General features: G+C 44.7%; 1 protein-coding gene across 1 annotated transcript; it reads right to left on the reverse strand.

Annotated features, from left to right (window-relative positions):
- Positions 1-821: 821 nt before the first annotated feature.
- On the reverse strand, positions 822-3,838 carry nccrp1 (P1, F-box associated domain containing). Its single transcript, XM_029174029.3, has 6 exons — positions 3,602-3,838; positions 2,446-2,526; positions 2,273-2,369; positions 2,071-2,166; positions 1,164-1,302; positions 822-1,090 (listed from the first exon to the last, which is right to left on the reverse strand). Exons 1-6 carry the CDS (start codon positions 3,741-3,743, stop codon positions 944-946), a joined length of 702 nt encoding a protein of 233 aa, XP_029029862.1. The 5' UTR covers positions 3,744-3,838; the 3' UTR covers positions 822-943.
- Positions 3,839-14,036: the final 10,198 nt, after the last annotated feature.

Here is a 14,036-nt window from a genome sequence, read left to right on the forward strand (position 1 = left end):
GGTCATGACGGCACCACAGGCAGGTGAATGTGCGCAGCTGCATAGTTGATTGTTTTGTGCCCAGTAGTCTGGTTCATCCGGTCATCGGGCAACCTGCTCTGACTTCAGGCCCAAGTAGAGTCGCTGTTTTCTTTCTCTCCTTACAGTATTTAAATTGTGTCTCACATGGAACTCATTATTGAATGTAATAATTTGTATAGAAAAGGATAATAATTAGTATGTCCACTGGACTTACTGTAAGTCTGTCTCCAACCTTCTGTGACGCATAATTTATCAAAATTAATATTTTATTTAAAATATATATATAATATAATACACATAATACAGTATTTTTGTATTCTCTAATCCTAAAATTCTTTTCTGAAACGTTCTTTTACTTTAAATGACCATTTGTAAGAAATAGGCTAATGATACAAAGTCAATTTGGGTTCTTGCTGCCTTTTGCAAAATAATTGGTTTATATGATCTGAAAGATTAAAGTATTATACTTAATAAAAATGTTTCAGACAAAGAAAATATTAAATTAATCGTTCATCCTGATTTGTTTTTATTTCTGTAATTCAGTACTTGCTTACTCTCAACAGTAGCTGCTTGGAGTCTTCAGCACTTAGATACATGCATAATGTAATAAAATAAATGGATGTACATCTTCTCTTGATGTAAATCTAATTTTACCTTCCATCCTGCCTTGTTCCTGCCTTGTTTGTGGATTCCGCCAAAAACCAGCCTGCCCCATCCATGCTGCTCCTGCCCCAAAATGATCCCAGGAGAACTTTGCCCATGAGGGATTGCACAAATAATGTATATACAGTGTGCACACATTTCATGAAGAATCAAATGACTGCTTTATTATGGAACCACATATGCATGTAAACCTGTCATCAGACTGATTGAATTGTGGTAGCAATCATGTTTCCATATCAGGTTGTCAGTGGGATTGAGCCTAGGAGCTGGTCTTAACTGGGTTGACAATAACAGAACTGTTGGTGAACAGAGTGGGGAAAAACATCACTAGGAATTTGTTCTTCAGTCGGTGCAGGAATTGGACATATCTCACCCCAGGCCCATAGCCAGAGAACACATGTGCCACCTGCAGGCCAACACAAAGACAAGCATGCAAAAAAGCCAATACAGGCAGGATGCTGGGGGACTTGCTAACTTACCTCCTTCCAGGTGTGGGAATATGCACCCAGGTCCTCCGTGGGGTTGACAGTGTGTTCTGAGATCACTGTGCTTTTGTCTGCACCCAGTAGCTTCACGTCCAGCTGGTAGATAGACTCATGCATCTGAGTCTCCTCATACCTAAGGAAGCAAAACATAATCAATTGCTTTGACAGAGGTCACTGGTTAATGTAACTTTTTGTTGTATTTAGGTGTTCATGGGCCCTGCTGACACATTTAGGAGGAGATGGACTCTGAAGCATGTATAGCACAGTGTCATGTCAGACTAACATTCTCCATCCAGCCACTAGATGTCACTGGACTCAAAAGATAAGCTTGTTCAAACTGAACCTGTTTACACTGTCCTGTGTGAAACCTTTTGTTTTCACCTATTCATTAGGTAAAGTAAATTCATCTTGAGTTTTCCCTTAAAACAGGGGAGTCAAACTCAAACCAGTCCCTTGCTGGCTTCCCAGCTCTTCCTTTCCTAGAACCTGCTGATTACCTTGATCAGGTGTGTTAGCTCAATCAGCAGCTGGATAAGACAACTGACACACCTGTTCGCAGTAATCAGCAGGAAAGGCTGCAAAACCAGAAGGGACACTGTCCCTCGAGGACCGCAGTTGGACACCTCTGCCTTAAAGTCTTAGAGTATAAAAAAGAAAATCTAAATGTACTATATGCAGAATGTACTTCACATAATTTCTACAGTAAGTATTGTATGTCATACAGTATTATACTATAAATATTAATGTATTTATCATGGTTTTGTATCTGGTAATTCTTTAAAATTGTATTTCACTATATTTCACTGTATATCACTATAAATTTAAGAGTTCAATCGTTATCAAATATAATATAAGTCACAGATAATGAAATAGTGTGCGTTATAGTAGTTTATTAACCCACCAGTCCTGGATCACTATTGCAGGCTGAAATTCATCCAGTAGCTTGTCCCATAATCCCTCAGCCTTCAGGTCCACAACTTGCTCCATGGAAAACCAGCTAAAAGGTAAAAGATTTTTTTTTTATTTTACATACTGATCATGTGTGCCAGACGTCACTAATCCTATTGTAGGTGGCTTCTGTGCTCACAGGTAAACACACTTACCTGTACTGAGGTACATGACAGACCACAGCACCTGTTGGGACGCTACTAGTGTCAAATGGGAGTACTTCTGTGCTTGTAGTCCAGCCGGTGAAGTCACCTAAAAATAAGGTGATTATTAAAAAAAGGATTTTTTTTTTCCTTGTTTTCAACTGTTAACCATTCACGTCTCCTACCGTCAGGCTGGAAACGCGGAGGTCCATGTGGTGGGGCTTCAGGCAGCTCAGGTTCAGGTGGAGGGACGTCCTTACTTAGGCCTGTATCAGGAATGATTAAAAGACCCACAGTAAAATGCACCACACCCACTGAAAGCCTCTGTAAATATCGCTAAGTCAAAGACAATAAGGACGGGCATTTCTGACAGACTCACTGGGTGTGTCTCTGCACAGATTACTCAGTAGGTCATAAACTCTCACCAACCATTTGAGACACTAAGCATATTTCCATGTCTAAAACATTTGTGGCTTTAACAAAATCTAATTTTTTAGTTAGCACAAGTACTAATAGTGGAAATATTTAAACTGACTAAAACTGCAAGTTTCTTCTATTTTCCTAAAATTATTCCACATACATATCTCTTTTTGTCAGGTGGCTTCCTTCCACACTAAATACTACTTTGCCTCTATACAGTACATACAGTAGTATGGAGTGAGATTGCTAGCTTTAATCAAGAGCATAGTGACGTTAATAATGTCAATAACTAAAATTTGATTATGTTTAAACCTGTTTAGTAAAACTGTTTAACTTCATCGGAATACGGCCCTTTTAATAGCTATTGTTTCTAACGTTTGACATATGCAATCCCTCGAAAAAAGGGAACTTGGCATAAAACAACCAATTTGCTCTCATTTAGAAGAAAACTATGATTTACCTAAGCATCAAAGCAGCCATGAGAATGCAGAAGCTGTAATGATATGTTCACAAGCTTAGGAATAAATACTACAATAAATACTGAACTGAACCAAGCCAGTAGTAAAGACAACAGGTTCATGAAAGGGAAGTGTTGATCAGTCTTGTGTTGTCAGATGCTACAAGATGTTGAATGTGCCCTGTTACAGCAATCCAGCATTGTGTTGCAGAGTACGATGGATGAAGATAAAGGATATTCAAGATGACTAATTCTTATTAAAAACAGCTTCAGAATATTTGCAGGAGTAAAACGCATGAATAATATTAAATTAAAGAATGTGTAAAGTTTGAGAACTTTGCAAAAGACTGAAAGACTTCATCGTCAACAATGTGTATCGATATTATTTGACCTCGGGATCAGCATCAGCCCTAAAACAAAGTCTTGAGCAATCGGAGAACATGTAAACTCGTTCTAAGTGGTACCGTAAGGCGCTGGGTTCCTCAGTAAGTTTCTTCCGAACGGCTTTGATTCATAGACGGATTCCCAGTCCAGGCTGTCGGGCATCACTGCACCCTGTAGACTCCATTCAGCCTGACATTTCCTCATCCATTCGGCGGCAGACATGGTGCGCGCACACGCTGCAACGCCAAAGTCGGACTCGTCCAGGAGGAAGTGGGGTTTCTGTGTAGCGGTGTGTAGTAGAAGCCACACCCCGGTGTCGCAATGCAAATTACTGGACGCGCGGTGCCGCGAGCCTCTTAAAGTCACAGTAGTTTAAAGGAGACCGATTATGCAAAATCCTGAAACGTTCATGTGACATTATAGGTAACGTTTACACACACACTGAGCCGTGTAGAAGTGTTTTTCCTCCTTTTCCTACTTTATCCAATAGGGTCAAAGAGGGTATGGTTGTGTGATCTGTACCCATCATGACTCACAAGGGGTCACGCCTCCCCTACTGTGCCATGATACCGAACCAAAACTGGACTTCCGACAAACCACCTCCCCTCAGCGCTGTCTGATGGACAGACATGGAGCAGCTACTGTGTCCAAAGACAAAGTGCTTAGGAGTTAGCTAACTAGATGCACCTCCAACAGTAAGTACATGCTTGATACTTATTTGATATATGTACAGTATAGTACATTGATTAAAATTAAGCTAAATATACTGGTGCAGTCACTGCTAACGGCTACAGCGACACAGAGCTAAGCTAGCTAATGCCGGCTCAGCGCTCCATTCACCGCCGCCCCCTCCCTTATTTGCTCTAGCAGTTAGCCCGCCATTAGTAACAGACATCTAATCATGATATACTACTGTTGAGTTGGAAGATGCTGCAGTGAGCTTAGCTCCACTCCTGATCCTGTTTTTGGTATAGCCGGTAGTGCGCCATTAGCTGGCTGTTAACAACACAGAAAGCGAGGTGTGTGGTACAAAAAGTTCAGGGTTCCTTCAGTCTGCGTCTCTCCAGCTGGAATCATTTGATTTACCAACAGTAAGATAAGTTCTTAGACAATAGAAGATTTTAATTGGTATAGACTGTTTAGATTTTATAATAGAATTGTTACAGCCATGTTTATCTGTTGTTTTAGCACAGGCAGACCTGTCCTCTTGTGTGGTTAAAGTTTTGTCTGCTATTTTATATTGTTACATTAGAGAAGGTTGTGACCTACATAATGCATACTAAACATTTCTCTACAAATCTCATGCAGTACCTTTTTTGATGAGGTGATGGTGAAGACAGCCTCCATCTGGTAGAGCACTGTTTCCAATCATAGTCTTCCAAGTAGTGATGAGAACAAAGATCACCACGTCTCCCCAGTCATCTGTCCACAACTACACCTGTCCTGTTGCAAAAACAAATCTCCAACATACTGTAACCAAGTTTATTACCTACCCAGGACATGGTCTGTTTACCGTACTTCTATCCAGCAAGCCCTTCCACAGCAAGGCCCTTCAAAAGCTTCTGTCCTCAAACCCCAGGCTTCTCAACTCACTCAGCGACCTATACATTGTACATTGGACTGTGAAGATATCAGTTTCTTTCAGCTATGGAGTACTGGTGCATTTTCTGGTTGACAATAGAGTTGAATTTGACCATTGCATATTACATTGAACTGTTTTTATGATAAAAAAACTTTTTTTAAAAACTGCTTCCTGTCTCTTCGCATGCACATCTGCATATCTGGGGTTGTGCGGAGTATGGGACACAGATACTCTCCCTCATATCTCTGCCTTATTATAAGGATTAATTGCAGTTAGCCACTTTAGCTTATCTTAGCTCTCGCTCCTATAGTGTGATGCCATTAGCAGGGCCGTTACATAGGTGTCAGAAGTGGGATTGAGAAGAGACGTGTTGCTACACCATGGAGCGAGAACTCGACAATATTGAGAGACAGATTCGTCACCTCGAGATGGAGAGGAACCGCTGGGACAAGCAAAGCAAGTGGGAAGCAAGGGCAAACCATCAAGTGACCAGCAACTAGTGATGACGGCTCGCACCCCAGTTAAGCTACCCCGCTACAATGGCTTGACACCACTCGTACCATACTTAGCACAGGTCAACCTGGCGGCCTGCTGCGGGGGGTGGAGCCCTGAAGAAACTTACGCACCTAGCCCTGGTGCTGGAGGATGCTGCCCTTCAGGTGCTGCAAGATCCCTCCACCAGGGAACAGCGGAACCTGCCTATAATGACTGCAACATCGGAGTGGCGCTTCAGAGAGCGGGTCTCAGCAGAGAGAAACCGGGAGCATCTGGAATATTGGCACCGTGGTGACGGAGAGTGCTTGGGGACCTTCGCTGCCGATGTACAGCTCTTCACCAGGCGAGGTTATCCAACCTTCCCGCCTCCAGCAGTGGAAGAATTGAGGAAGAGAGTCTAAATAAAACAGGAAAAAGAACCAAAAGTCAGTGAATGAGTCCAGAGTGCGACACTGGCAGGTCGAGCTGGCGAGGGAGGACCGAGCTAAGTCCGCTTTTTCCATAGGGCAAGGACTTGGCAGTTTACAGTCATGCCATTTGGATTATGCAATGCACCAGCTACGTTTGAGCTGCTTTTGGAGCGGGTGTTGAGGAATATCCCCCGCAGCTGATGTGTGGTGTATTTAGATGATCTGCTTGTACATGCTCAGGACTTTGACATGGCTCTGGACAATTTGAGGGAGGTGTTTGCTGCCATTCAGGAGGCTGGACTGTGCCCTTACCCCGCAAAGTGCAGTTTCATGTCCAGAGAGACACTTTTTGGGACATGTGGTCAGCGGTGAGGAAGTGAGTACAGACCCAGACAAAGTGGTAGCAATGGCAGAGTGGCCACAACCGGCTAACATCAAAGAGCCGCAATTTTCTGGGCCTGGCTTCTTACTACCGCCGGTTCATCAGAGACTTTGCCACTGTGGCCGCACCCCTCCACCGTTTGACACACAAGGGACGGCGGTTTAATTGGACTGAGGACGGCACAGATGCATTCTGGCGTCTCAAAGCTGCACTGACTGAAGCTCCTGTCTTATCTTATCCTGACTCCCTTTGTGTTGGACACTGATGCCAGGGGCGTGGGAGTTGGAGCTGTCTTGTCTTAGCCTGGGGAGAGCGGCAAGAGAGTTATGGCTTTTTACAGCTGTAGCCCCAGCAAACCAAAAGAAAACTACGGCATAACCAGGCGGGAGCTGCTGGCAGTGGTTCTGACGTTAAGGCCTTACCGGACGTACCTTTTCGGCACCCGGTTCACGCTCAGGACTGACTACGCCTCTCTCACCTGGCCGCTTAACTTCACTTCAACGTCAGCTGGAGGGACAAGTGGCCAGGTGGAGTGAGGTGCTTCAGGAGTACAACTTCTCCATCCAGCACCGACCAAACAGCTGCGGCAGGCACAAGAGGCAGACCCAACTTTGGCAGAGGCACGGAGATGGGTCGAGACCAAGGAGCGACCCGAATGGCCCATCGTGTCTACTAGTGATTCTGAACTGAAAACACTGCATTCACTCTGGGGCATTATCAAACTTCATGGCGGTGTTCTGTATCGGTACTAGCGCAGGTCAGGACCGGCTGCAGCTCCTGGTGCCATAAGACATAAGGCTGACCTCCGCCCCCAGTAGGGCGCAGAACTTCCGCCAGAATTTGGAGATGAACTGGGGAGACCCCTGTCTGAGACCACATCCTGGGGGAACCCATGGATCCTGAACACATTCTCTGAAACTGCCTGAGCAGTCTGCTTGGCGTTAGGAAGCTTCGACATGGGTACAAAATGAGCCATCCGGGAGAATCTGTTGAGTACTGTCACAACTACCGTGTGCCCTTGCAACGCCGGTAGACTGGTCACAAAGTCCAGCGCAATGTGTGACCACGGCCTGTGTGGTACCGGGAGTGGATGCAACAGACCAGCTGGACGCAGATTGGAGGACTTGTGCGTGGCACAATGTGGACATGTGGCCACGTACTCCCGGACGTCCCTCTGGAACCCTGGCCACCAGAACTGACTCCCCCACAAGTAGTCGGTTAGGAGGACAAGATGGTGGTACTGGCCTGTTCCGAATGGCTGCCTTCACTCGCGCCTCGATCGCCCATGTCACCGCCCCGACCACGCAGTCAACCGGCAGGATGGTTGTCGACTCTGTTTCCTCCAGGCCCGTCTCGTGCAGCCGGGTCAGGGCGTCTGGCTTCGTGTTTTTTGAACCTGGGCGGTAAAACAGGTGGAAGTTAAAAGGAGTGAAAAACAATGACCACCGCGCCTGACGGGAGCTCAGGCGCTTGGCCGTCCTGAGATACTCCAAATGTTTATGGTCTGTGTAGACCATAAAGGGATGGTCTGCCCCCTCCAGCCAGTGCCCCACTCCTCCAGTGCCCCCTTCACTGCCAGTAGTTCTCGATTCCCGATGTCATAGTTCTTCTCCGCCTGTGACAGCTTGCGGGAAAAGAAAGCTCATGGGCGGAGCTTACCGTCCTCTGGATCCCACTGCGAGATTACACCCCCGACCCCGGTCTGTTAGGTGTCCACCTCAACGACAAACTGTTGCGACGGGTCGGGCATCAGTAGGATTGGTGCTGACGAGAAGCTGGTTCTCAGCTGTTGGAACGCAGCGTCAGCCTCCGGGACATCTGGAACCTCACCTTGGCAGATGTTAGTGCGTGCAATGGGGAGGCAATAGTGCTCAAGCGCTGTATGAAGCGCTGGTAAAAGTTTGCGAAACACAGGAACTGCTGTACATCTCTCCGGCTCTGCAGTGTGGGCCATGTCTCCACCGCCCGGGTCTTTGCGAGGTCCATACTTATGCGGCCCTGAGAGATGACAATCCCCAGAAAGGACTGTAGGAACGTGGAACTCACATTTTTCTGCCTTTACGGACAGCTGGTTCTCCAACTGCCGGTCCTAGCACCCTCCGCACGTGTCTGCGGTGTTCTTCCTCAGACTTAGAGAAAATTAAAATGTCATCAAAGTACACAAACAGGAAATTGTTTATCATGCTTCCCAGAACCTCGTTCACCAGCCCCTGAAGCACTGCTGGTGCGTTAGTGAGTGAAGCGGATAGGAGTCACGTTGGTGATGTCGTTCAGTCCCCAATAGTCGATGCACGCCGAAGGGAACCGTCTATCTTGTCAACAAAAAAGAACCCCGCGCCTGCTGGAGAGGATGAAGGCCGAATCAGCCCCGCCGCCTGGGCTCCGTCGAGGTACTCCTTCATCGCCTCTCTCTCCTTGGGTGACAGTTGAAACAACCGCCCCTTAGGTGGAGCTGCACTTGGTTTCAAGTTTACAGCGCAGTCGTGGCTCGCTTCTTACTAAACACTTGTCTCAGATCCAAGTAGCACTCAGGCAACCCAGCCACATCCACCGGATCATCCCTGCTCTGTCCAGCAGAGGCCACCAAATCCGCGGCTGCGGTCCACTCCAAGCAGTCAGCCTCACACTCCTTACCCTATCGCTCAATCTCCCCACTTTACCAGTTAATCTGGGAATTGTGCGGTCGCAACCAAGTGTGTCCTAAGATCACCAGGTGGTAACAGTCTGGCACGACTTTGTGTGAAAATCAAGAAACTTCATCCTTACGGGATCAATGTGGTGAGTAATCCTCCACAGGTGGGTGAGTCGGCACCCCCAACCTCGCAGCCAAACTGGCATCCATCAGGCTGGTGTCCACTCCTGAGTCAATCAGCATGGCCTGCTGAACAGCCCGGTTCCCGTGCTGGAGCGTCACAAACAAAAAAAGGCATTAAGGGTGGGGTTTATCGTCCATATTGTTGCAGACTCTCCCAATTGCAACAGTATATGATCACTTTCCACACACCGTGGACTTTTTTGCGTCTTTGTCAAGCCTTATTCAGTCCAGCACTTGTTTTACTGACCTAGTAATCCGAGCCTTTTAAGAGCAGATTCATATTCATGTTGTTCATAATTTACACAGGAATAATGGAGCTGTCAATACAGGAGCACTTACAGTCAAACAACAGCAAAATGTCTCCATCTTGTGCGTAAAAGGAGGAGATGCTGACAGAAAAATCCTGTTTGTGTTGAATATCAGACCTGGGCATTTGGAGGTTACAGCTTTGATTTTTTTATTTAGTAAAAGACTTATTAATGCTCAAAGTTCCTAAAGAAAAAGACAGAATGTATTTAGTTATACTGAAGCAAAATTACAAGACACAAACAGAATTTGAAATTACTGTATTATCTTTGTCTTTATCTGAATGTGTTAACATTTGGAATGAAATTATGTAAAAATTCTGTTTACTGAGCACAATTAGGAACAATCATACACACTGAGGACACTTGTTCAATTCATGCCCTTTGTTCAATTGATGCCCTGTTTTCAATCTAGTTTTGGATCGTTTTGATTTTTAATTTATCAGATTGGTCTTTATTGCCTTCTGCTTAGCAGTTATTTTATCAGCGCTCTTAACGTAGCAGACCCACACGCAGCTCCGAGACAAGAGGGTGAGTAAAAGCTTGTTTTAATTCGAGACAAGGTCCAAGATACAGGCAATGGTCATACACAGGTAAGGCAAGGAGCAGGCAGACTCAGGTACGAAGCAGGCAATGGTAGCAAAATCAGCTCAGCAATGTACGACAGGGACTAGACAGGCGGTCAGAAAACGGCAACAGGCACTAGGTCAAACACAAGGCAGAATAAGAACCAAACGCTGAAAAGTGGTGTGAACATGCAACAATCTGGCAAATGAGTTGGGCGAGTGCTGGAGGTGTTAAATGGAGAGACTAATGACAAATGGGCTGCAGCTGAAGTCACATGACTGGGTGACGAGTGGAAAATATACACGGGTGAACCAGAACCCAGAAGTAAATACCAAATAAAACAGGAAGTGGCTAAGAAAAGCAGTTCATGCATGTGGAGCTGTGACATATTTAGTGTTTTTCTATATTTGTTTTCATGCATTGTGCAGTGATCTTATTTATTTATTTTTTGTAATTTTAAGCAATATGACCCAGCTAATTAATGTTTGTACAGGATCTGAATGGCCAAAAAACAAGGACAGGGTGGGCTACACCATCTGAATGTAGGTTTCATGTCATAGAGGGTAACTGTGAAACTGCAGTTGTTGATGACGTACAGCGTGACTTTTATGCCAGCAGGGTTCATGTTCGCCAGAGGAAAAAATGTTTGAGGAATAAATGTTTGAGGAAAGACTCGTAAGAACGTGTGTTAAATAGAATGATTGCTTTCAGGAAATCAAGGAATAGTGGAGACTTTATCTCCAACACTTTGTTAAAGAGTTGTTCAGATAGAAGCTGTAAAAAGCAGGACTTCACACTATGAGAGGACAGAAAAGGCATTCAGTAATATGATCAGAGCCGCAGCTCTTGGCAGACATGTGTTCAGACAGGTGTTTAAAAAACACAATGTGTTGACTTGTACAAGCCTTCACAGTCTGAGGCTGTCAGGGCTGTAGAACATCTTTATAAAAGATTTTTAAAAACAACAGTTGGAGTTCTATTAAACATGACTTGAGGCAAATTGTGAATGTTATAATTATGTTATGTAAAAAAAAACAACCCACCTTTCCACTCTTTCTCACCACTGTTGCCTATATACAGTCAAACAACGTGTTGTCCAGTTTCCTGCCCCGATGCATTGTGGGTGTTACAGGGCAACTCTGGCTGCCTGATAGAGAGGTGAGACAGGTTTTACCGACAGACTGACAGAAGGGGTGCGACATTATTTATCGTGACAGAAGGGGTGCGACATGTTTTATTGTGCCAAGAAGGGTGAGACAGGTTTTATCCTGACAGGAGGGGTGAGACAGGTTGGATTCTGTCTTCCCTAAAGTGCCAAGTTTTCCCAACAAGCTAATGGTCAATTAGCAACCTGACACCAAGGTCAAGGTGTTGTTACAATTACTACTTTGGTGGTGTTGTTATACACCAGTATTATTATCTCTTATAGTTGACATGACTATAAGATGTTGTGTTAATAATACATCTGTACCTACTGTAGATAATCCACAGAGCTACACATGAAATGAGTTCTATTGACTTATATAATTTCCTATTTTTCTCTCTTTTTAATGTGATCTTGTGACAGGCTTGGCTCGTTCCGTCCCCTGCATGTGTGTCAACTTGAGCCCCTTTGCACACAGGGTTTGTGTCACACTGTCTCCTCAAAGGTCAGGACTGTCAAAATGGGTTATGCAGCTTTATGCAAGCGCAAAACCACATCTGTGGATCAGACAAAAACATTAAAGTTGGACCAAATTTAAAAAAACGATAACAGACAACCTGCCACAGAGTCCACTGGATGCGGGAGTCCTCATGCAGAACATACATGAATGATAAAAACAACCGTGTGTCTAGTGTAATGTATACAGTGCAGACTAAAAATATTCTCCCAGGGTTCTGACACTGAGCCATGTGCACATGCATGTTACCCTGCACAGTACAGCGTGTCATTCACGGTCATATCACTCGTCAAAGGCAACTCAAAGTAGAACTATCAAAAAACATACAAAAAAATAACAGGAACATATTTCTGGAGGGTTTAGCTAAAGTTCATGGATTCCTGACCAAGATTGTGGGCAGAAAACTGACTCAATGAAATCTAATCTGTGTCTTGGGTGGGTACCTTGACCTCCCCCTGGTGGGGGTGGGTGGGGGGGTCTTGACAGGGTGCAGATAGACCAGCCAGCCGGGTATAATTATAGCGTCTCCCTGACCACACAATGTACACGTGACTCTAGATACTTAGTGAAGTTTCAGTAGAGTAACACCGACCGCCAACAACTCTACAAAGAGGTCGACCACTTTAACTGAATTCCCATCCACATAGCAATTATTCAAATCATTTCTTATGAGCAGCCCAGCAGGGATTTTAAATCTAGACCCTTTCTTTTTGGAATCTAATAGATATTTTTTTATTTATGTTGCTTCCATGTCCCAGTTCATGCTGTAGAGACAGGTGTTAAATTTAATGTTTGAGGGAGGTTCAAATATAGTCTACCGCGAAGGTGTTATTTATAAATGCCTGCTACGCCATAGCATTTTGCTGCCAAGTAGATAATACTTACTTACTTTTCCAGCCTCATTATTTTGTGCAAAAGTGCTCAGATTAAGCAGTTTATTAATTTTGATCAATGTGACCTAATGTGCTCTGAAAATGAGCACTGAACACAGCTGAAGCTTGATACAGCGGGTCGTGCAGTTGACACCAGTGCCATTGCAAAGGTCGACTTGTATATGTTTCAAGGTGTATACTGCAAGAATGGCTTTTCACTAAACGCGATCAGAGATTGTTCAAGCCAAAAAGTCAGAGGTTTGAAAAAAGGCACTGCACACTTCAATCAGCCCATTCCACGATGCGCACACCAAACTGAATCTTTAATGGATTTAAACTCTGTCTGTCCGAGCTGTGATGGTTGAATATTTGTGTGGTCTAGCGGGGAGCTCTGTGGTGAACATGAGCAGAAGGCACATGCGTCAGATTACTGCCCTGTTGCATAACTGTTCTACACTGACATTATTCAATTGCTCCTGACGAAATGTCAGCCACCGTCTTAGGAGTCTCCATTACAGGTGGCACTAGTTTCCCCTGAGCCGTCAGGTTGGCCAAACTAATCAAATTAATAAAAATATTAATTATTTCCCCTGTAAAGTCCAGACATTCCATCAAATAAAATTTTCATCATCTTTACACAGTGTTGGATACTACATGAAGTTATTATTTGGTGAATCTAGCAGAAACCTGCCCAGATACTAATTTGGTAACATAATTTAGAAGACGCAGGTGTGTAACATTAGACCAGGATTTAAGCGTTGCGTCATGAGTGGGCAGCAATAATATGAGAGGGGAACAGACATGGTTGTAGAACATGCTTGACAGCGAGGTGGAAAGTACGTGGCAGGGTTGGCTTGTATTTCCCCGGGCAGAGATGGTGGTGGGGGAGGAGCACACAGACAAGGGGATGGCAATGATACGGGGAACTGGAAGAAGCAGGTGTGAGCCAGTCAGCTGCCAGTCCGAGTTAGCTGGGACATCCCAACGACGGGGCTGCTCGCAGGGATGCCCCCACCTTGGAACAATGCTGAAGAATGTCTCCCATTACACCAACGCACCTTGAGTCATGCATTGTGACAGAAGTGGAGTGCTCATGGGAAAACGCAGCGGAGGGTCAATCTGCACATTTTGGACATAACAAACCATTTAGACTCACTTATACAATTTGTAATTTGGCCTAAAAGGTGAAAATCTGCATTCAGGGCTTTTCTTGGCTGATTTCAATAAAGCCTACAGGCCAGTGTTCCTGTGTTGTTCATGGACACAACAATAATGCAGTTTGTATTATTAAAGAGTTGTTGGTTGAGTTCAGAAGGATCCCAAACAAAGTTCAGCGGGACAGAAGTAAAAGGTTCATTAACACAGAGGCAAGAAATGAATCAGCATAAACAACGATAGAGTAATAGATATGTGAGAGAATGCGGTA

This window comes from Betta splendens, chromosome 14 (genome assembly GCF_900634795.4).
Source record: "Betta splendens chromosome 14, fBetSpl5.4, whole genome shotgun sequence".
Lineage (NCBI taxonomy): Eukaryota > Metazoa > Chordata > Actinopteri > Anabantiformes > Osphronemidae > Betta > Betta splendens.